The sequence below is a fragment of the Acanthochromis polyacanthus genome, chromosome 9, assembly GCF_021347895.1.
Source record: "Acanthochromis polyacanthus isolate Apoly-LR-REF ecotype Palm Island chromosome 9, KAUST_Apoly_ChrSc, whole genome shotgun sequence".
NCBI lineage: Eukaryota > Metazoa > Chordata > Actinopteri > Pomacentridae > Acanthochromis > Acanthochromis polyacanthus.
The window spans coordinates 15,955,239-15,977,904 of NC_067121.1; the positions used below are offsets into that span (position 1 = coordinate 15,955,239).

At 40.1% G+C, this 22,666-nt stretch overlaps 1 protein-coding gene and 1 long non-coding RNA gene across 7 annotated transcripts in view; one reads left to right on the forward strand and one right to left on the reverse strand.

The window, feature by feature from the left end:
- On the reverse strand, nt 1-13,590 carry LOC127535514 (uncharacterized). Its single transcript, XR_007944346.1, has 2 exons — nt 13,479-13,590; nt 1-605 (listed from the first exon to the last, which is right to left on the reverse strand). It is a non-coding gene; the product is annotated as an uncharacterized LOC127535514 (long non-coding RNA).
- ranbp3b (RAN binding protein 3b) overlaps nt 13,088-22,666 on the forward strand; it is a 25,585-nt gene continuing 16,006 nt past the window's right edge. For 2 of the 6 annotated variants that reach the window (XM_022203675.2, XM_051953744.1), the window contains exons 1-8: nt 13,088-13,173; nt 15,093-15,148; nt 15,477-15,513; nt 15,611-15,688; nt 15,795-15,866; nt 20,878-20,943; nt 21,156-21,248; nt 21,419-21,528. In XM_022203675.2, the coding sequence (XP_022059367.1) occupies nt 13,152-13,173; nt 15,093-15,148; nt 15,477-15,513; nt 15,611-15,688; nt 15,795-15,866; nt 20,878-20,943; nt 21,156-21,248; nt 21,419-21,528 (534 nt within the window). In that variant the 5' untranslated portion in view covers nt 13,088-13,151. Of the gene's footprint in view, nt 13,174-13,202; nt 13,300-15,049; nt 15,149-15,476; nt 15,514-15,610; nt 15,689-15,794; nt 15,867-20,877; nt 20,944-21,155; nt 21,249-21,418; nt 21,529-22,666 lie in introns of those variants that run through there. The other 4 variants (XM_022203670.2, XM_051953743.1, XM_022203674.2 and 1 more) reach the window with 4 other exon arrangements.

The window sequence follows — 22,666 nt, forward strand, 5'->3', positions numbered from 1 at the left end:
TTCAATTCAATTCAATTTTATTTATATAGCGTCAATTACAGTCAACTCGTCTCAAGACGCTTTACAGAACCCAAATGCCTGACCCCCAGAGCAAGCCCAAAGGCGACAGTGGCAAGGAAAAACACCCTTTTAACAGGGAAGAAACCTCGAGCAGAACCCGGCTCTATATAGGGGGGACCCATCTGCCTGCTGGCCGGGCGGGTTGAGAAGGACAGAAGAGGGCAAGGGGGAGGGATGGGAGAAGAGGGAGGGGTGGGAAAGCAAGGAAAACACAACACACATTTGGATACATGCATGACAGGATATGTGACACAGACAAAGTATAAGCTAACATTGAAAACTGACTCATAATTTACTCTTATGATGTACGGCTCTGACATTAAACATACTCCATATATAGCTAGCAGTAAAATTCAAACAGTATGTAAGTTAGCATAACAGTATAGTGAAGGCGATGCAGAGTTGACTGGTGGAAAAAGGGAGTTGGAAGCAGAAGGCTGGAGGAAGGTCAGCGGCAGCATCCCACAGTGGACATGGTGGAGACTGGACCAGCTGGTGGAACATCAACCGCAGATCTGAAACATCCAGCTCTGGGACCAGGGACCCTCGGAGAAATAGCACAGGGGGAAACAGAGTGAATGTACTGCAATAACGGTATACATATTAAATGTAAAGGTAGATAGAGAAGGGCTCAGTGCGTCAAGAAAAGTCCCCCAGCAGCCTAGGCCTATAGCAGCATGACTAGGGGCAGAACGAAGGGACGTCCAAGAGGGAGTCAGCTGTGCAATGAAGACACAAAAGTACACATCACAGAAGTACGTGTTTTCTGTGTTTGATGGTGACACAAACACAAAGGTCAAAATTGACTTTCTTTCTTTCTTGATAGCATGAATGTGCAAAGTAAATGTTAACACTGAAGGGGTTAGGAGGTAAGTCAGTGTTAATGTAGCTTAACCTTAATGTTGTAGATAAGAAAACATCATGGGGTCAATAAGATCAGTTTCTTCATCTTGGGGACTTAAATGCACACAGCAACCTTGAACATGGCCAAGCCTTTACTTTTCATATGCCATCAACCGATCAGCATAGAAAGAAAGAAATGGCTGTCAAAGCATGATAACAACAACAGAAATGCATCCCATGTACAGCCATGGCCATAAGTTTGGACACAAGTACCATGACGCTTGTGAATCTTAGAAAATACCACAAAATTGTCACTTACAATACAGTACACAACTCCTGAGAACTATATTAAGTTTCATATTTTAAAAAAACATCAAAAGAGTTTGGTGTCATTTTGTTATTTTTACCAAATTCGGTTGTGAAAGTACTGCATTTTTTTTGTTATTTTCTTCTACTATTATGTTTTGGGAACAAAGTTGTTCCAATTGTTGGAATTTATTGATAATATTATATCCCTTGTTGATTTGTTGACTAATTAAACTGGTGCTGTCAAAAAATATTAGTTATGTTCTGGAATAGACATCAAAACAGACATAGTAAGTCATGCTGTGTCCAAACTTATGGCCATGGCTGTACAGACCCTTCCCCATATTGAACCGAACTGAGACAATTGAACCAAACTGAAGCAATTCAATGACACTTGGGGAAACCTGTGCAGGTACTCTGAGTTTAGTAGACGGTGTATGACACTCAGTTTAAAACATTCATGCCCTGCAAAATTTGGGCAGATTTCGACACAGTAATCTAATTTTTTGAATTCCTGTTTTTGTGGGGTTTATGAGCTGGAAACCCAAATTGTGTAAAAATAAACAAATAAATACTTGAAATCATTTGAATTGTGCTCCCTGAATCTACAATCTATGAAAGTTTCACTTTTTGAATGGAATTATGGAAATAAATAAACTTTTCCATGATATTCTAATTTTTTGGAAAGGTCTGTAATATCAAAAATCCAATGAAAATGTTTTTATATTTATATATATATTCTATTGAGAACCAGGATAGAAAGGGATAGACACTAGAATTTTAAGGATGTACAGTGGTGGTTAGCACTTTCGCCTTGCAGCTTGAAGATCCCTGGTTTGCATCACGGCCTTCCCAAGATCTTTCCTGCATGGAATTTCCATGTTCTTCCCTGTGTATGTGTAGGTTTTCTCTGGGTACTCCGGCTTCCTCCCACAGTTCAAATATATGCTAAGGTTAATATGTGATTCTAAATTGCCCGTAGCTGTGAGTGTGATTGTTTGCAGGAACGGCTGGTATAAATGGGCTAACAGGGCTAAGCCCTCCCAGGCCAACACAAAAAAAAATGAGAAAATTATTTTTCAAATAAGATCTAACAGAACTTGTAGAAAAATATTCAAAAAAATATTAAATGTAAACAAAAGAAGAACACCCCACCATGGCTGAACAGTGAAATACTGTATATAAACTAATGAAAAAAACGAGATTTAGCATTAAAAACATCACTATCTTCTAAACTTAACACAGATCATCTTCTGTACAAAAGTTTGAGGAATAAGGTTGTCCTGGAATTACGCAAAGCAAAATCATCATATTACACTTGAATGATAGAAAATGCCAAGGGTCACAGTGCTTTTATTTGGAAGCATTTAAACAGTATTGACCACATTGTCAAAAACAAATTAAAGAGCTGAGATCAAATGAAAAAGTCCTCACTGATAAGACCACTATGGCTAATGAATTTAATATGTATTTTATCAAATCAGTTGAAGCTCTAACACATAACTTTGGTTGTTTGACAGTAAACCCTATGGAACCTACAGCCATGGCCATAAGTTTGGACACAAGCACCATGATGCTTGTGAATCTTAGAAAATACCACAAAATTGTCACTTACAATACAGTACACAACTCCTGAGAACCATATTAAGTTTCATATTTAAAAAAAATCAAAGAGTTTGGTGTCATTTTGTTATTCTTACCAAATTCGGTTGTGAAAGTACTGCATTTTTTTGTTATTTTCTTCTAATATTATGTTTTGGGAACAAAGTTGCTCCAATTGTTGGAATTTATTGATAATATTATATCCCTTGTTAATTTGTTGACTAAATAAACTGGTGCTGTCAAAAAATATTAGTTATGTTCTGGAATAGACATCAAAACAGACATAGTAAGTCATGCTGTGTCCAAACTTATGGCCATGGCTGTAGAGAACAATGCAACCCATTTAACATCAAAGAGGTAAACGAAGCAAAAGTTTTAGAAATAATAAGAAAGTTGTCAAACTCTAAGGCAAAAGATATTTATAATTTGGATGCACACTTCGTGAAAAAGAACAGCTCTATATTGGTTGCTCCTCTCTGACTCACATTATTAATCTGTCAATCAGAGAGAGAGAAATACATTTCCAAATAACTGGAAAAAAGCTGTCATCATACCAATCTTAAAAATGGGTGACTGTGATTTGGTCAACAATTACCGCCCTATCTCTATTCTCCCTGTATTGTCAAAGGTACTTGAGAAAGTTGTGGCAGACCAGGTTATAGAGTTTGTAGAAACCAATCAACTTCTTCATCCTAAACAGTTTGGTTTTAGATCAAAGTATTCAACAGAAACTGCAATTTGTTTTGTCGAAAACATAAAACAGTCTCTTGACTGTGGTAATGTTGTGGGGGCAGTGTTTCTTGACCTAAAAAAGGCATTTGACACTGTCAACCACAACATTCTAGTTTCCAAGCTTTCATCTTTTAATTTTTCTAAAAACACAGTTGATTGGTTCAAGTCTTACCTACTAAATAGAGAACAGTGTGTAAAAGTTGACAGACAAACATCACCCTTTTTAAAAAACACAATGGGAATCCCTCAAGGGTCAATTCTTGGTCCTCTGCTTTTTAGTCTTTTTATAAATGATATGCCCAAAACATGTTCAGACAATGGCATCCAGCTTTATACTGACGATGCAGTCATTTATGCTCCTGCTAAGTCACCTAGCAAGGCAGCAGAAATCTTGACTGACCATATGTATGGAGTCCAGCAGTGGCTGGAGCTCAATCATCTTGTTTTAAACTTAAATAAGACAGTGTCAATGTGCTTCTCCATAAGGAAACGGTGCCAACTTGAAAGATTTTGTGTGAAGATAAAGGGTCTAGAAATACAAGAAGTCAATGAATTCAAATTCTTGGGAGTCATTTTAGATCCACAGCTCAGATTTGATAAACATGTGAAGAAAATCGCCAAATCAGTAAAAAGTAATCTGAACTGTTTTAAATTAATAAGGCAGTACATACCAATTCAGGCAGCTCAGATATTTATGCACTCTATGATCTTTTCTCATTTCTCATACTGTATGACAGTTTGGGCCCAGGGTTCACCTTCAACAATCAAAAGTCTGTCATCCTTGTATAATAAAGCCCTTAAAGTAATGGACAAAAAACCCATCCGTTGGCACCATTGCCACATTTTGAAAAAATAGAATCTATTGAGCTTTGAAAGCTTCATGCAGTTTTTATTCCTTAAATTAGTTTTCAGATGTATTAATAATCTTGCCCCCGAACCCTTATCCAAATTTATTCAAAGACAGAACAGCATCAGAGTAACAAGAAGCAAGGTGAATGGAAACTGTAGCATACAAAAATGTAAGTCAACATTTGGACAGTCAGCTTTCTCTTTTAGAGGCTCTAAACTCTGGAATTCATTACCAAACGATATCAAATTAATCACAGATTTAAAACCCTTCTCTACGAAGGTCAAGTGCTGACTAAAAGCAAATCAGAGCTGTAATCATTCTTAGTTGCCATGTTTTTTTTTTATTAACTTATTTTGAACTGGTTTGTGTAATTATTTGTTTTTATGTGAACATGTATTTTATTGTTCTTTTGTAAACTTTTCTGTTATTTTAAGATGTTAAATATTCTGACTTTTATATTTATTAAAGGCCCATCTAGGGACAAGAGTTGGAAATTAGCATTTGCTATAAACTCTCTGTGCAGCACATCAGATTCATGCTTAGTGATGGAACTCTGTTAAACTGCATCGTCCCTATCAAATAAATAAATTCAAATCAAATCAAATCAAATCAAAACTTACAACAGATTGTTTTAAGTTTAGGTGAAAATAAAGGTAACAACAGCACCAATCAGTCAAAAGAAAAATATAGAATATCTCTAAATGGGCTTATTTTTTTACAGCCCCAGAAGATACAGTCCGCTTTCATTCATTTCGTTCTTGTAAGTGATTGACAGGTGTCATGTCCCGCCCCCGTGACTTACTGATCATTTGGGCTAACTTCAGGCAGCCCACAGGCCACTGACTTTTGACCAATAGCAGCGAGCTAACACAGCAGTGGCTTTCATTCATTTCGATCTTGTAGGTAATTGACAGGTGTCATGTCCCGCCCCCGTGATTTACTGATCATTTGGGCTAACTTCAGTCAGCCCACAGGCCTTTGACGCAGCAAGAAAAGGTTAAGCTTTGGCGGGCGTTAGCATGAACGAGGTGGATTATTTGCTTTCATGTCCATTTTCCTCAATGTCTTTGGAGGAAAACTTGGAAGTTAAGAGACTGGGATCACATCGGCCATCGATGTGAGCTTCTTTTCAAATAAGGTAGGCCCATGTTGACCTGTTAAAGGACTGTGACACATTGTTTTTGCTGAGGTCATCTGTTGTACTGAAGGCGTGTTTTGCACTACATGTCGCCAAACAGTTGTAATAAGACCGTTGCAGCAGGCTATCTGTGGGCAGTCGTTGCAGTTGTAGCACGTTTTGTAATGGTGTGTGTGTGTGTGTGTGAGTGAGAGAGAGTGTTGATGTAGAGCACTAAAAAAGTATAGTGTACCTGTAATTGATGTAACTGTGTGTATCATAGGTGATGTTGCTTTTGCAGCTGTGTTAACCATTTAATCGGTATTGTGGATTTGTTAGCCCACCCAACAAATTTCACCACCAGCCGCCACTGATTGTTTGTCTGTGTATGTAACCCTGCAACAGACTGGCAACCTCTCCAGGGTGTCCCCTGCCTTCACCCCAAGTTAGCTGGGATGATCTCCAAGTCTAATTGGACATTTTGGAGTTGTTTTGTGGCACTATTGTGCATCCAGTTTGTCAGCTTTAATTTTATTCTAATTTATTCAGCAATAAGGTGTATTTTGTACACAGTATCCTGAAGCTGTACTTTTCAAATGATACCTCTCGGGCGATAATACCAAGTATACTATCACCAAATAAACAAGATGGTTTAGGATTTTGTGAGAACATGTTGCACAATTGTAATTACCCTCTATTTTCCAGTGAAAATCCCCCTGGGTTTTATTTTTAGGTGTTATTTACAATATTATGAACCAATGAGCCTGTTATGCAAGAGCCTGAAGTGTACTGAAGAATACTTCAAAGTAGTAGATATCATTACAGAGATCTTTCACACACCAGAAGGTCAGAAAGTCAGCTTTTCTCATTTCTGATGGATTCTCAAATTACGTAGTCACTTCTAACATTTTAGCAACGTTACAGATCCTGCCATAGACAACCTTGTCAATGACAATAACAAAGTCCAAACATTTGGCTTTAGTATAATTAGAGTTAAGGAGAGCGAAGTTCACTGGTTTGCTATCAGTGAAAATAATTGAATGTAATGTACAATGGACATTGGCTACAGTGATGGATAAGAAGAGAAGCGAAACTGTTATGGCCTGAAGCACAAGCCAAGCCTGTCTGACAAATGAGGGTAAAATGCGGCACACAGCATAAACACATGCAGTGGCTTGTTTGAGTTGATCCTGAAGGGAAAGCTGAGGAGTGATTCTTTCTGAGAACTTTTCGTCAATAACATTCAGTACAAACTCTTGTGAAATGTGCTTTTTTCAGCTTTCCTCAACCGTATTTGAACCAACAAGGTGAACAACTGCCTTATGTTTAAGTCTATCATTTATTTAGTCACCGTTTTCTGCCTAACACAGGATTCTTTATCCAGTTTCATCTGGCACTTGGTCACTTTTATATGAAAACATTTCATACATGTTTAAATCTGAGCTGTTGCTTTCACTCTTATTTTACAAAAGACAGACTTTTGATTGGAAACTGTGAGACAGAAGGTTCAGGCAGGGTGGAGAGAGCATGATAAAAATGTGTTTCATTTCTCAAGGAAGAGCAGCTACAGTTTAATTACTGTTTTAATCCCATCATCTCAAGATAGTTAAACAATCATCTCAGAATTTTTTAGAGGGTAGAGTCATTTTCCAGTGATAACAGGATAATTGCCTTGTTATCACCCAGAAAAAAATGTTGTTCCATTATGATATCAGGTGGTCTGGGGAAAATGGTATGCAAGTGCTATCAGAAATATGGTAGTTTTCAAGACTACAGAAAGTAAGCAAATGTGAGTTTGTCTCAATTTAAAATGGCGCATGACAGTTGACAAAAAAGGGAAATGATACTCCAGGTACCAGGACTACTGCAGACAGCTCATAGAAATTAAACACAGGCCTTTCCACTAGGAAATGTTAAAAAAAAAAAAATAGTTCAAGAATTACAATGACTATTGCTAATATAAAACATTTTGAAATGAGGTTCAAATAGTATGTTATGTTGTGTGACTTTATGCTATATTCAAGTCAAATGTGCATCATGTGACATAATAGAAACAATTTAATTTGATGGAATAGTCCAACCACATAAAACATTTAATTGTGCTTTTGAATCTTTTCTGAGTGAATAACTTGATAGAGAATATGTTATATCATCTGTGTAGATTCTCAGTAATCAGCATCATGATAGTCCAAAAAGCTGCAGTAGAATGACTGGACTTCTATTTTTGGTTCTTGAAGGAGTTTCACTTTTAAGTGCTATCTTCAGTTCTGAGGAAGCTTGTCAGAACTGAAGATGAAACATCTTCAAAATCCCAAAACAGAAGTCCAATTGTTCTACTGGAAGCTCTTGAAAATCAGTCTTTGAATTGTACAGGTACAGTGAAAGTTTGCTCTCTGGTGGCAGCCAATGTGAACTGCAATGACTTTACATTGCAAAGTGATTCATGCAAAGCAGCACACATGCAGATTAGTCTCATAGTCTGTGTAAAACACAAGGCTTCATATAAACTAGTTTAAATGTCTGGAGAAAATGGACTGCATGTGGCCAGAATCAAGATTCAAGCTTGCCTTTGATTACTGTCCTGAATCAAGTGGCAGCCCTGGGATGGATCAGAGAAGAGCGGTTCTTTGTTTACAGTTTTTGGAACCAATCAGCACTGCAAAACACGCCCATGATGTTTCATGTTTGATTCACAGCATAATGAATGTGGCCTCCATAAACGGTACCAATGAACCAATAAAAGTTGGTGTCAACAATCCTGTTTTCAGAACATTCAAAAATACTTTGCAAATGTTTTATAAGATAGAAAATACATTCCGCATGTTTCTTAGACTTCTAATTGAGTCTGTTTAGGAGATATTCATGACATTACTCCAGAGCGTCTGCAAAAGAGCTTTAGGTTTTCATTTGAATTTTATTTCCATTCACTAGTTTATGGAGGATTTGCAAATAAAAGTATATTTACCCATCACAGCTAGGGGTGCAACAGATCAAAAAAACTCACGGTTCAGATCGTATCATGGTTTTGAGTCACGGATCAGATCAATTTTTGGATCAGCAAAAAGAAAAAAAAAAAAGACACAATCTTCTCACTGAAGTGGGTACGCGATGGGATCTCCTAATGTAGCTCAAGCACATTCAGCATATGTTTAAACCCCATCTTTTGCACCACGGAATATGGCCTCACATCTGCAGGTATAAACACCACAACAGCTTTTGTAATAGCTTTAGCCCGGTTGGATTCTGCAACAAGGGGCCATTTAAATGTTGCGGTGATAAGCGGTTGTTGCGCATCCTTCGTCTTGGCTCCTGTCACTGACACATCCGGGTGATGTCGCTTCATATGGGTGGTTATGCTCAATGTATTTCCACTCTCATATGGCTTTCTCGTGCCACGGTACCTGCACACTATTATAGTTTTGTCCACCACCTTTCTTCCACCATCACTGTATTTTACAGGAAGCCAAAATGCTCCCATATGGGCGACTTAAATGACGCCGAAGGTTTTTCAAGTTTCTCTGCTAGCCATGACTACCGCTGCACTCAACTAGTGTGGATTACAGTGTTGCCAACTCCTCAGTAAGAAAAGTAGTTATTGGCTTAAAGTCCCTAGAAGTCGCTAAATGACGCCATGACCTAATTTGCATAATTTCCTGTTTGCATGTAATTGTACTCCCCAGAGGCATCCAAATCACATGGCCAAACCAAATACAATGGTATTTACCGAGTTCAAGAGTTCCTCAGAGTACTCTTCCACAGCCCGACTATGTCCCCAGTATGGGTCAACAGTTCTCCACCTTGACTGTACAGGGTGGGGAAGCAAAAATGTCCTATTGACAAATTTGAATGTCCTGCCCAAACAGTGAGGGTAATCAAAACAATAACTAAAATCAAAGTTCTTTACCTTTAACCAATCTTTTTAGTATTTGTCAGACCTTGGTGCATTGTGAAGTGAGCAAGCAACAAGCAAAACGCAATAGGGTTTGTGATCTCCTGGATGCCAGTTTGTGCACCAAGAGATCTCCAGATGGTCCTGGGAGTCTTGGGCTCAGATGGCAATAAGATGCCCCCCACTTCTTCAAGCCAGATCAGAAAATTGGGGCTGATGTGTACTACAAAGTTCTGAGATACACCGTTTTGCCCTGGCTGAAGGCCACCTACCCTGACAACAACCATGTGTGGCAGCAAGATGGGGCTCCTGCTCACACATCAATCAAGGTCCAAAAGTTCTGTGAGTAGAATATGGCAAACTTCTGGCCCAAAGGCATTTGGCCCCCTATCTCACCTGATCTAAACCCCCTGGATTTTTTCTGATGGAGCGCCATTGAGTTGAGGACTAATGCCACCCCTCGTGCCAATATGGATTTACTTAAGGTTGCATTCTCCAGGGAATGGGAGGCCTACCCCAAGGAGGATATCAGGAGGGCCTGTGCCTCTTTCAGAGGCTGTATTAAGGCCTTCATCATGGCTGATGGAGGACATATTGAATAAACATGTTCTGAAAGCTTTAAATTAGTGTTCTTCAAGAAATCAGTTCAAAATGCCAAAGAATAAAAAAAGTTATACCCATTTATAGTTGTTTTCACCTGACAGGACATTTTTGCTTCCCCACCCTATACACAGCCTGAGCAAAGCTCTACCTCCCCTTCCTGAGGTGCCAGATGGTTTGCCAGAACGTCCTTGAGGACAAGTGAAAGTCCTTCTCCATAGCCTCCCCGAAGTCCTCCCATAGCCGAGTTTTTGCCTCCGCAACTGCCGCAGCTGCCATCCTTTTGGCCAACTGGTACCCGCCGGCTGCTTCAGGAGACCACCGAGCAAGCCAAGCCCAAAAGGCCTCCTTCTTCAGCTTGACAGCTTCCCTCACCTTCTTGGGTTGCTGCCGCAACAGGCACCAGTGACCTTCAGGCCACAGCGATGGAGGCTTTGAACATGGCCCACTCAGATTCCATGTCCCCAACCTCCCCCAGGATGCAGGAGAAACTCTTCTGGAGGTGATAATTGAAAACCCCACAGACAGGGTCCTCTGTCAGATGTTCCCCATTCACCCTCACTACACGTTTGGGTTTACCAGGTCTGCCCGATAGCCTTCCCCGCCACCGGATCCAACTCACCACTATGTGGTTATCAGTTGACAGCTCTGCACCTCTCTTCACCCGAGTGTCCAAGACAAATGACCACAGGTCTGATGATACGACTATGAAGTCAATCATCAACCTTTGACCTAAGGTGCTCTGGTACCAAGTACACTTATGAGCAACCTCATGCTCGAGCATGGTGTTTGTTATGGCCTGTTTATGACTAGCACAGAAGTCCAATAACAGAACACTGCTCAAGTTCAGATCAGGCAGGCCGTTTCTCCCAATCACCCTCCTCCAGGTTTCTCTGTCATTGCCCATGTGAGTGTTGAAGTCCCCACGGAGAACAATGGAGTCCCCAGGTGGTACCCCTTCCAGGACACCACCCAGAGACTCAAAGAAGGTTGAGTACTCCGAACTGCTGTGCAGTGTATAAGCACAAACAACAGTCAGAGTTTTCCCCTCTGCAACATGAATTCGCAGAGAGGCGACCCTCTCGTTCCCCGAGGAGAACTCCAACAAAGCGGTGCTCAGCCTGGGGCTCGTGAGTATCCCATTACCCACCCGGCGCCTCTCACCCTGGGCAACTCCGGAAAAGGAGAGAGTCCAACCCCTCTCCAGGATTCTGGTTCCAGAACCCTTGCTGTGTGTGGAGGTGAGCCCAACTAAATCTAGCCGGTATTGTTCCACCTCCTGCACCAGCTCGGGTTCCTTCCCCGCCAGTGAGGTGACGTTCCACTTCCCCAAGGCTAGTCTACGCCACCAGGGAGCGGTGTGCCTAAATGCCTGCTTCTGCCTACTGCCTGGGTGGCATAGCACCCGACCCTGATTTCCTGCCCGTTGGGTGGTGGGCCCACTGGATGGCGACCCTGTGTTACTTTATCGGGCCCCCATGGGGCCCCAACGCTCGGCCACCAGGTGCTCTCTGACGAGCCGCTCCGCCCAGACCTGACTCCAGGGAGAGGCTTTCCTTTTGGATGCTGTCATCAGGGTTTTCTGAATCACTCTTTGTCTGGTCTCTCCCCTAGGACCAATTTGCCTTGGGAGACCCTACCAGGGGCTATTGCCCCGAACAACATAGTTCCCAGGATCACAGGGACACTCAAACCCCTGTCCCGCGATAAGGTAGTGATTATCGGGGGCTGTTTCTGTGTTTTTATGAAAAGCCTATCTCTCTGGGACATTTAAAACAATTTATCTTTTGAATCCTGAAAGGTAAATAAATGAGTATACTGGTATGCCATGAATAAACAATCCACAAACTGTCTATAAGTCTCCTCTTTTTTCAAGATTTGTTGCAATGACAGTTCAACAAACTCAAAATTTGTAAACTTGCATGCCTCAGAGGCTTTGTTTTTTTATTTTTTTGTCAAACTGCCTCATTCATTGAATAATTTATTGTGTCTGTGCGACCTTATCATAGCTGATAATAGCTGTAAAGTCTGTGTTGTCTAGTATGCATTGGGTCTGTCACTACAGTAGTAGTAGGTTAAGTGATCCAAGCACACTCGAGGCTGGTCTTTAGTTATAAAACGTGTTTTATTGAAAGCACATTGATAATATTGGGCAGACACTATTTTTGAAGCTGACTGAAAAGTAGTGGAGATGGCAGGAAATTGCTGACTAAATGTACTAAGTAAATTTACTAACAGGACTTTCATAATTATATAAATACAAATATAGAAATATTTCCTCACTGTCTGAATAAGCTGGTACAATATACACTACCATTCAAATGTTTAGGGTCACTTAGAAATGTTCTTGTTTTTCAAAGAAAGGCAGTTTTTTTCAAAGAAGATAACAGTAAATTAATCAGAAATACAGTCTAGACATAGGGTTAGGATTATGACTATTCTAGGTGGAAGCCGCTAATTTTTAATGGAATATCTACATAAGGCAACAGAGGCCCGTTTCCAGCAGTCATCACTCCTGTGTTCTAATGCAACATTAGGTTAGCTAATCATATTGAAAGGCTAATTGATTATCAGAAAAGCGTTGTGCAGTTATGTTAGTACATGAAAAAGGTGTGTTTTCATGGAAAGCATGGAATTGCCTGTGTGACCCCAAACTTTTGAAGAGTAGTATAAGTGATAACACTCTTTGCATTACACATTGTACTGTTATAAAGGCAGCTTGCCCGGAGCGTCCTCCTCCCTCAAGATGTCCCCAACTCAACAAACTCCTCTTAAAAGATTGTGAAGCTACATGCCTCAGAGACTTTACCTTTTTTGTCAAACTGCCTCATTCATGTCACAAATACACTACTTTAAAATGTGTGTTGGCTCACAGGGGTCGGTGGCTGCTGTAGTTGCAGGTAAGGCTTTCCAAGCTAAATTTTAGGCTGTTCCTTGTGGCTTTCATGAAATGTGTTTGATTAAAAATATAACATAACGACAGTCATAGACAAACAGTATTTTTGTAACTCAGTAACCAGCTGTGGACAGGGCAGGAGGACTCTCGCTTTATTTGTAAACGGTGGCAATGTGCTCTCTGGCACTGAAAACATTTCTGCCTCAACTTGTATTATCTGCGCGGTGGGTTGTGGGTGTGTGAGCGTCGAAGTAAAATGGCGGACTTGGCAAACGAAGGTGAGTAAGTGGCAGTGTGAGAAAAACAATACAGCTACTGTGGCGATGTAAACGGTACCCATACGTTGTCTGCATATTCGCTAACTGGAATAAAGCGACTTGGTCGCATGTTAATGGCGACTTCAGGTGAGTTATCGCTTCGCGGCATTTACCAGACTACAACGTTAGCAAACAAGCTAACAATGCTAAAGGCTCGGCTATGGGTAATACCTGGAATGCCTCATAACGCCCTCGAATGCTGCCTGCCACTAGCCGGCTTACATCCTAACGCTAGCACCCGGCTATTTATAGTCAATCTGCCTTACCTTTTGCAGTGAGCTAAATAGTCCTCTGCGTGTATAAATCAAAACCTGCTAGGCCGGGGATGAATAGCACAGCATGCAACAAAGCTATCGTGCAAGGGCAACGCTGGTTTCCTCAACTTATGGGAAACATTCACAGCGCGGCAGCTTTCTTGTTATTTAATGCAGCTAGCGCTGAGTTGCAGGTTTGCTTGACGGTTCATTTAGGCGCGTAGAGTGAAAAACGTTAGGCAACAGACAATACTTAGTGTAATCGTCGCTTGTTTATTTATTCGACTTGGATCTGCTTGTCATTACATAGATCGCAGAACTACTGGAGAATTCATTGAGAATCTTGATGACATTGCTTGTCAGGGGAGATGACTCATGCGGGATGGAGCGCATTAGCAAGCTAACTATAGCCAGTAAGCTACACTGCGTTCAGCTTTAAGGAACAACCGGTGGTCCCGGCTATTTGCTGGAAAGGGTCAGATAGTGTAAGTGCTAGCTCGTTAACACAAGCTGCGAATATCTTGAGCTACTTACATTTCTGAAATAATTATCAGTGTTGCGTGCCGGAATTCTTATATTCATTAGTCATGTTAACTGGCTGCAAGCTGCAGATGGATACAAAGGTGAACGTTAAATATAGGTCACACAATATTTCCACGTTATCTTGCATTATACGTGTTTCATACGGAAACGACCGGTATTAGCAAAGAGGGCTTGTGTCACGATGGTGAATGTAAGTTCAGTAAGCAACTCAGGTTGTGTGTACTGCTAGCGATTTTGTTGTTATTGCTTTCATTTATACCCCGGCAAGGCTCTCAGCAACAACGATGCTACACCTGCTCAGTGTAAGAGGCCCAGCCTAGACGAAAACCTTTGTCTGCTAACGTTATAGGATTACACATCTTACAGAGGTTACGGTGTGAATGTAGATGCGGTAAGTGGCCTGAGGTGACATCACATTGTCAGCTTCCCGGGCGATTGCTCTTCTGGTGGTCTATGACAGTAACGTATAGAAGCAACAAATTCTTGTTAAGCTTTATAAAATCCCGCCTTTCATTATAGAAGTAGCTCTAGTCGTTGTTTGTCCGTATATTTTGTCTTACTGTCTGGTTCATGTGTATTCCCTTTAATATATTTTGCACTAGGGTATATTGTTTTGATATTTGATGAGTGTGGAGTTTAGATAAACATAATGTGATACCATTCGTACAGGATATCTAATGGGATTGAATAATAAGGTTTAATACACTCTGCTGTGGAGTAGGTTTCTCTTAAATGGATGACACTGACATTAGACATTGTATACATCCCACTTTAATTATTTTTGACCTCATTATGTATGACAAGTGTGGTGAATAGTTTAAACTCACTGGAAGGCTCATCAGAAGAATGTTAAGAGGAGGTACACAGGTAGTTTTGCTGTCACATACTGTCTATGAAATGTAAAGTATCCAAGAACACTTCACCATAATTTGGATGGCTTTTGGCATTATTGTGCATCGAAATGTAATGTTTAAATATTCACTAGATGATTTTGCTGATTAGTACTGATGTACATCTACATCGGTACTCACTATACATCATAAGTTAGTGCTTGGATGACCAGCCTTAATCTTCTCTTAACAGACAAGCCTGCCATAGCGCCTCCTGTGTTTGTTTTTCAAAAAGATAAAGCACAGAAGGTAAGTTTTTGCATGCTATTGAAGTGTTTATCTAGTCTAAATGTATATTTTGTAGTTTTGTAGAATTTATTTGTACCAATTTATCATCCGTACTGAATTGTTGAAAAGCACGCAGTTCAGAACAGTTGCTGACCTCAGATATTTCACCATTTTGCTTATTTTGACACAAATTTTAAGTTTTAATCATTGTTGAGCTCTCGACTAAGTATTCTTGATGTTAAGCTGGATATTTTTTTGTGTGTGTCCTTAATTGTAAAATGAGTTTGATGACTAGTGCTGCTCTTTTGGGATGAGTTAGAACTACACAACTTATTGCACTCTTTTGCAGCGATCTGCAGAGGGCTCAAGTGCAGAAGATGGAGAAGGTAAATAAAATGTTTTAACTGCCACTGTTTTTGTCCATATTGTGTTTCTAGATTAATTTAATCTGGAATATTACTAATACCTTATCACCACTTTCAGACTCGGATAAGGATGAGGGAAGCTATATCCCACCTGTGAAAAGGGAAAGGACCTCATCATTCCCACCACCACATTCTGGTAAGGGCAAATGGTGACTAAGCAGAGCATTTTTTTTCTTGGTTCTTGCTTGTGGTGTACACATTGATTTGTATGCTGAGTGCAATGCCTGTCTGCTACTTTGCAGTTCCCAAGAACAATGTATTCATGCCCTCAAGTTTCTGCCAGTCTCCGACTGGGAACTCTGACTCTGAGCCAGGTGAGGTATCTAGACCACCATTAGTTTTGTTTCACAGCTTAAAGGCCCCCTGCAATATAATACCTAATTCAAAAGGTCAAACATGTCAGTTTTCAGCAGTTTAAGGCAAGAAAACACACTAAAATGACTGAGATTTGTAAACAATAACTTTTTCTAGCCTGAGGATTATGTCAGAAATAATTTTTTGAGAATGTGTTTTCTGAAGTCATGATTGCCAATAAGACCACCTTCTCTCATACTAATGCCATGTAGTTATTTTACTCCAAAGCTGGCCCCTCAAATATCTGTGGTAGAGCTCTGACAATAGAATGTAAAGCACAATTTCCACATACATAACTGAATTTTGTTGGGGCGATTTCAAATATAAGTGAATGTGATGTATGTGGGTGTGTGTATGTTGGTATGTTTGTGTGTGTGGGTCTGTATGGCTGTTCGAATGTCTATGTATGTGTGTGAATGTATATGTGATTGTGTATCTGTGTGTATATTTGTGGGGGGTGGGAGGTTTCGGGTTTTACATAGTGTTTTATATTGTGGTATTCTTGTTTTTATCCTCTGTGAGGCACTTTGTGTTACTGTTTTGTATGAAAAGTGCCATATAAATAAAGTTGATTTGATTTGAATGTGTACTGAAGACACGTTACTGTTGAAACAAACAATAAATCATGCTCTAAGTAGACATTATATATATATATATATATATATATATATATACACACTGCTCAAAAAAATTAAAGGAACACTTTTTAATCTAAGTATTGCATCAAGTCAGTCAAACGTATGGGATACTGATCTGGTCAAGTAAGTAACAGAGGAGGTTTTTAGTCAGTTTCAGCTGCTTTGGTGTTCATGAAATTAACAACGGGTGCACTAGAGGGGTAACAATGAGACAACCCCCAAAACAGGAATGACTTTACAGGTGAAGGCCACTGACATTTTTTTCCTTCCTAATGTTTTCTGACTGTTTTCACTAGTTTTGCATTTGGCTAGGGTCAAGTGTCACTTCTGGCAGCATGAGGCGACACCTGGACCCTACGGAGTTTCCACAGGCAATCCAACTCCTTCCAGGATCAAACATCAATGCGTGCCATTGCCACAAGGTTTTCTGTATCTCCCAGTACATTCTCAAGTGCATGGAGGAGATTCCAGGAGACAGGCAGTTTGTCTAGGAGACCTGGACAGGACTGTAGAAGGTCCTTAACCCATCAGCAGGACAGATATCTGCTCCTTTGTGCAAGGAGGAACAGAATGAACACTGCAATAGCTCTACAAAATGAGCTCCAGCAGACCACTGGTGTGAATGTCTCTGACCAAACAATCAGAAAGAGATGTAATGAGGGTAGTCAGAGAGCCCGACATCCTATAGTGGGCCCTGCGCTCGCTGACCGGCACCATAGAGCTCAGTTGACATTTGCCATAAAACACAGGAACTGGTAGGTCCACCATTAGCGCCCTGTGCTTTTCACAGATGAGAGCAAGTTCACCCTGAGCACATGTGACAGACATGAAAAGGTGTGGAAAAGCCGTAGAGAACGTTATGCTGCCTGTAACATTGTTCAGTGTGACCGGTTTGGTGGCGAGTCAGTGATGGTCTGGGGAGGCATATCCATGGAGGGACACACAGACCTCTACAGGCTGGACAATGGCGCTCTGACTGTCATTAGGCATCAGGATGAAATCCTTGGACCCGTTTTTAGACCCTACATTGATGCAGTGGTCCTGGATTCCTTCTGGTGCACGACAATGCCCGGCCTTATGTGGTAGGAGAACTCATGCAGTTCCTTGAGGATAAAGGAACTGATACCATTAGCTGGCCCCTGCACTCCCCTGACCTGAATCCAATAGAACACCTTTGGAACATTATGTTTTGTTCCATCCAACACTATCAGGTTGCTCCTCAGACTATCCAGCTCAGTGATGCCCTGGTCCAGTTCTGGGAGGAGATACTCCAGGACACCATCCGTCGTCTCATTCAGAGCTTGTCCCGACATCGTCAGTCATGCATACAAGCACATGGAGGCCATACAAACTACTGAATACCATTGTGAGTTGCTGCCAAGGAATTTCAGCAAGATGGAAAAGCCTACCACATCAGTTTTTCAGTTTGATTTCGGGGTGTCTTAAATTTTGCCCTCTTGGGAGTTGATAATCTTCATTTCCATCAAACAGTGTGGCATCTTTTCATTCCTAACACATTATCCAGTCCATATCAATGTAAATATCCAGTTTGTTTTTCCCCCACATTGAAATGTTTTTAAAAAGTGTTCCCTTAATTTTTTGAGCAGTGTATATATATATATATATATATATATATATATAGTGTTAATCTTTACATTACTTGAAACTACAAAGTCAGAAAAATTACTATGCCACATTAGTGCGTTCATTGTTGGACACAGAGGCTATTTTTTGTTTTGTGGTTTATTTATTTAGAAACAAAAACAATCCTTATTTTCTCTGGCTGCTCCAATGATCTGTATCAGTTTGTATCATCTGTTACAAATTGATTATCCAATATACTGGTCGAAGAGAAGTGGGAACTTTTTGCATTTGCCTGGTAAGCTAATTGTCAATGTTAAACTTGCCAAAGAGGACTTTTCTCAACATTGCCAGTATGTCAGAAATGACTGTTTTATTGTGAAAGCATTATGACTTTGATCAGGCTGTGGCGATGCCTATGCATACCATAGTTTTCTTCTGGATTATGATTGTTTGTTGCCAAGTTTAGCTGGGAAACAAATTTCTCAGGCGTATGTTTGAAAACTGTGAAGGTGATCTTAATATTTTTCACAGCAGAGGGTTTGTTATTGTTAGATGGCATGTCATGTGCTGGTAGTTGGCAGCAATTAATCTAGTGCTCTTTTTTTTTTTTCAGATGAATAGCTGATTAGCTATAATAAAATGCATTGTTTAGTGCTTGACACCATCGCCTCACTGTCACCTTGAAGGTTCTAGGTTCACATCCTGGCCTAACATCTTTCTGTGTGGAATTTGCATGTTCTCACTGTGCCTGCATGGATTCTCACTGGGTGCTCTAGCTTCCTCCACATTCCAAAGACATACAGAGGTTAATTGGTGGTTCCAAATTGTCCGTAGGTGTGAATGTGAGTGTGCTTGGTTGTCTGTCTATATGTAGCTGTGTGATAGATAGATAGATAGATGGCACCTGTCCAGGGTAAACTACCTTTGCTCTAAGTCAGCTGGGATAGGCTCTAGCCCACCGTGACCCTAATGAGGATAAAGTGGTGTAGAGATAATGGGTGTTAACTGCTGCTGGGCCATTGTGCCTTATTCTGTGTAAGCCATATGTGTAATGGCTGTCCCCAGGCTACTCGTTTTGTATTTGGGATAAAGCCTTCCTTTCTTACTGAAATCAACAATGCAAGTGAGTAGGTATGGTTAAGTTAGATGTTGTTCATGCATGCACAGAACAGGTTTTGGTCTTATCCTTATTTCACAGACTCTACATAGCAATTTGTGATTGTACTTGGTCAAGTTCAGAATCCCCATATTTGTCATATTGAATTTGGCAGCATGCTGTTCACCAGGTACAAGATCTGGTTGTTAAATATAGGGACTGGTCCTTTTAAGTCTAATTTTTATTACATATTATTGAATTTGAGTGAATTAAAACTTTCAGGGGTTATGTATTCTTGTCCATTAGTCAGTATGTGGATTTACACATGTGCTGTGGTTTGACTTTCTTTTTAAAAGTGTTATTTAATAGCATCATCTGATTAGAATTTTTGTTGCAGTTTAGGACTTGACAATGAACAAAAAATCTTAAAACAATGATGCATTGGTGAATACTTTGCAATAAATGTGACTGGTTACCCATTATTTGCATAATGAACCTATTAAGCTATGCTAAATGAGATTACATAACAGACATGTGATAGGCCAAACAAAAAAATGTGGATATTTTGTGTAAAAATGAGCAACGGTGAGGAAATTGTGGTGAAGCAAGGTCATACAGCATCTGTGATTTGGAAGTGAGCCAGATTTCTGTAGCTCGGTAGACATCAGTGTACCTGTTACAAAGGTGTGCAGGTGATCTGTGCCCACAAAGATGTCAAACACAACAAACCATTCTAACCATTCTCGAAAAGTAGCATTGTGAACGCTACAAGTACAAGACAGCCAAAGTCCATGATTCACAGCTGCTAGCAATAGTACCCAGCTTCTTATGGTAGCTTTTCCTCAAACCCCAGAAGCAGTCGCTTGTGTTTTTGTTTTTGTTGGTGATATCTGCTACCAAAGTCTTCTATGGGATAGAGATCAGACTGGTGGTTTGTCACTTTATAGATTACATATTAAAAAAAGGTTATAAATTGGAATGTGTTGATATTCTGTGGTTCTTGATGGTAGGCAGGATGCAATAGCCAACATATGAAGCATATCGTATTGATATTTTCTGTAATGTTAATTCAAAACCATTGTTGAGGTTTTCTTGTTATGGTGGGGATACTGTAGCTTGTTGGATGTTGAGAGTGTCATGTTAATTTAGAAATAAATGATTAGAGCTACAACAATATTTAAAAAAAAAAAATTGATTTATTTAAGATTCAATTCTACACTAAATAGAAGATTTTGATATTCTGTTTACTCAGCAGCTCACGTTGTGTTTGATTAGTGAAGTCTACGAAAGGTCTGATGAACCAGGTTAGCAATCTCCAGACTCTTAAATGCCGAGCACAAATAGTATATGTTTTTTACAGGTGCTTTTGGCTTTCTGCTTTACCACTGATTAGGGCCAGATCATGCCAGGCTAATAAAGCCACTGAGATCGAGAGGTAGAGGTAGAAATAGATCAAAGACTCTAGAGCCTGCCATGTTACCTCACAAGCGTTGGATTGCAACACAACTCTAGAGGCTCTACAAGGGTTGCTGTGGTAACTGGCCCTGTGGTTAGGAAAGTGCAAAGTCAGAAGGAACTTACCCATTTTAAGTTGCTGCATAATTCTTGCATATTTTTTTAATCTCTGCTTCCTTTTGTGCTTGATCTTATCAGAGGAGAAGCCTGTGGGATTCCGCTTAAAGCCCCCAACTCTCATACATGGACAGGCACCAAGTTCAGGTACATGTTCGATACACTGTAGTTTGTATTATTCATAATGTATTGAATGTATTGTGCCATGCTGAGTTTACCAAAATAGAAATAAGATTTTCAAAGTGAACCCAGACTTGCACACTTGGATGAAATTATTGGAAATGTTGTGTTTACACTAGAGCATATAGACATAGAATATAATTGTTAGAAAAGTATGAGACAAGTTGGCTCTGTTGCAGGTGTTCCAAGTCAGAAACCCAAGGAACAGCAACGCAGTGTCCTCCGCCCTGCAGTTCTCCAGGCACCAGCCTCTAAGTCACATATAGACACCAGTGAGTATAGCTTAGTCACCTGAAGTCATTAGTAAAACATTTTCATTAAACATGAATAAAATCTTCTGTGTTTGTAGGTGCATAGTGTATTTTTCTGAGGTCAGGCAGGTTACATTTCCCCCAGGACAGGGAAAAAACAGTGATTTTTTTTTTTCTGTCTGTGTATCTAGATTCCAGTTGTGGAACCAATGGTGTGAAAAAGTCGTCAGATGGGGCATCGGTGACCCAGTCCCTCTTCCTGAACAACACGGAGCACTCAGCCACAGGACCTAAGTCACTGGTGAGGAATGTTTAAACGTCAGCCTGGTATAACCAAGAGCTTGGAATTCAAAAAGAAGTGAAGAGTTCATTTGCAAAAACAGGTAACTCTGTTTTATAAATTTTCAGAAAGCTCATTTTTTTACTGTTTACTTTAGATAATAATAATAATAATAATAACCCTAATAATTTATTTATTCTCTAATTTGTCATTTATTTTTCTACTGAGTCAAATCTTCAGTTTGATTGATATTATCTCAAGTAAACAATAAAATATAAGGTTTTCTGAAAATTTATCAAAACGGAGTTATCTGTTTTTGCAAATGAACTCTTCAAGTGTCTTTTTCCATCAGCATTGCTGCTGCTCACATGCTAAGATGTGTGCAAGGTTATCTATGTTCGCCTTGTTGTAATGTTATCTCACTGGGAGCTTTGGAGGCCAAATAGTTGCAGTAGTAAATTAAAAGGTACCAAAGAATGAAACGCCTCGACCCACTCGGAAATTACTGGCAATATTTTTGTTGAACTTAAATGAGATAATATGAGCATGTTTATCAAACATACATATACTGCATTTATTAAGACAACTGAATTGCTACACTATACCAGGGGTCGGCAACCCGCAGCTCCGGAGCTGCATGCGGCTCTTTCAGCCTTCTGTTGTGGCTCCCTGTAACTTTGGAAAATAAATTGTTCTGCCTGTCAGGCGCGTTTCAATGCATTTTAATATAGACAATTGTATTGTGAAATTACCGCTCTTGTTTTGACGTGTCACTCCACCGGATGTGCTGCTGGGTTTTCCCCTGGGACACGAGAGGCAAAGTTGATGCAGAGAGACAACACGGAGCTTCCGATTCCCACACGTTTCATGCCTTTTTTTGTTTTACTCCTGGAGAAGCAACGCCTGTAGTTTCACATCGTTTTGTACTCAAGAATGGCAAGCCTGTATATTAAAGCTCCACTCCAAGACGTCACATCCAGCATCCAGGCAGCAGGTCAGAGAGTCAGAGGAGCGTCGTCTTGGAAAATAGGGCAACGACTTACCAGAGAAAAGTTATTGGCTTAAGATAAATAGATTTTACAAGTTAGACATTTGCAAAATTTTGATTTCCAGCTAACATTATGTAACATATGAGGTCCAGGAGCAAAAATGACATTAA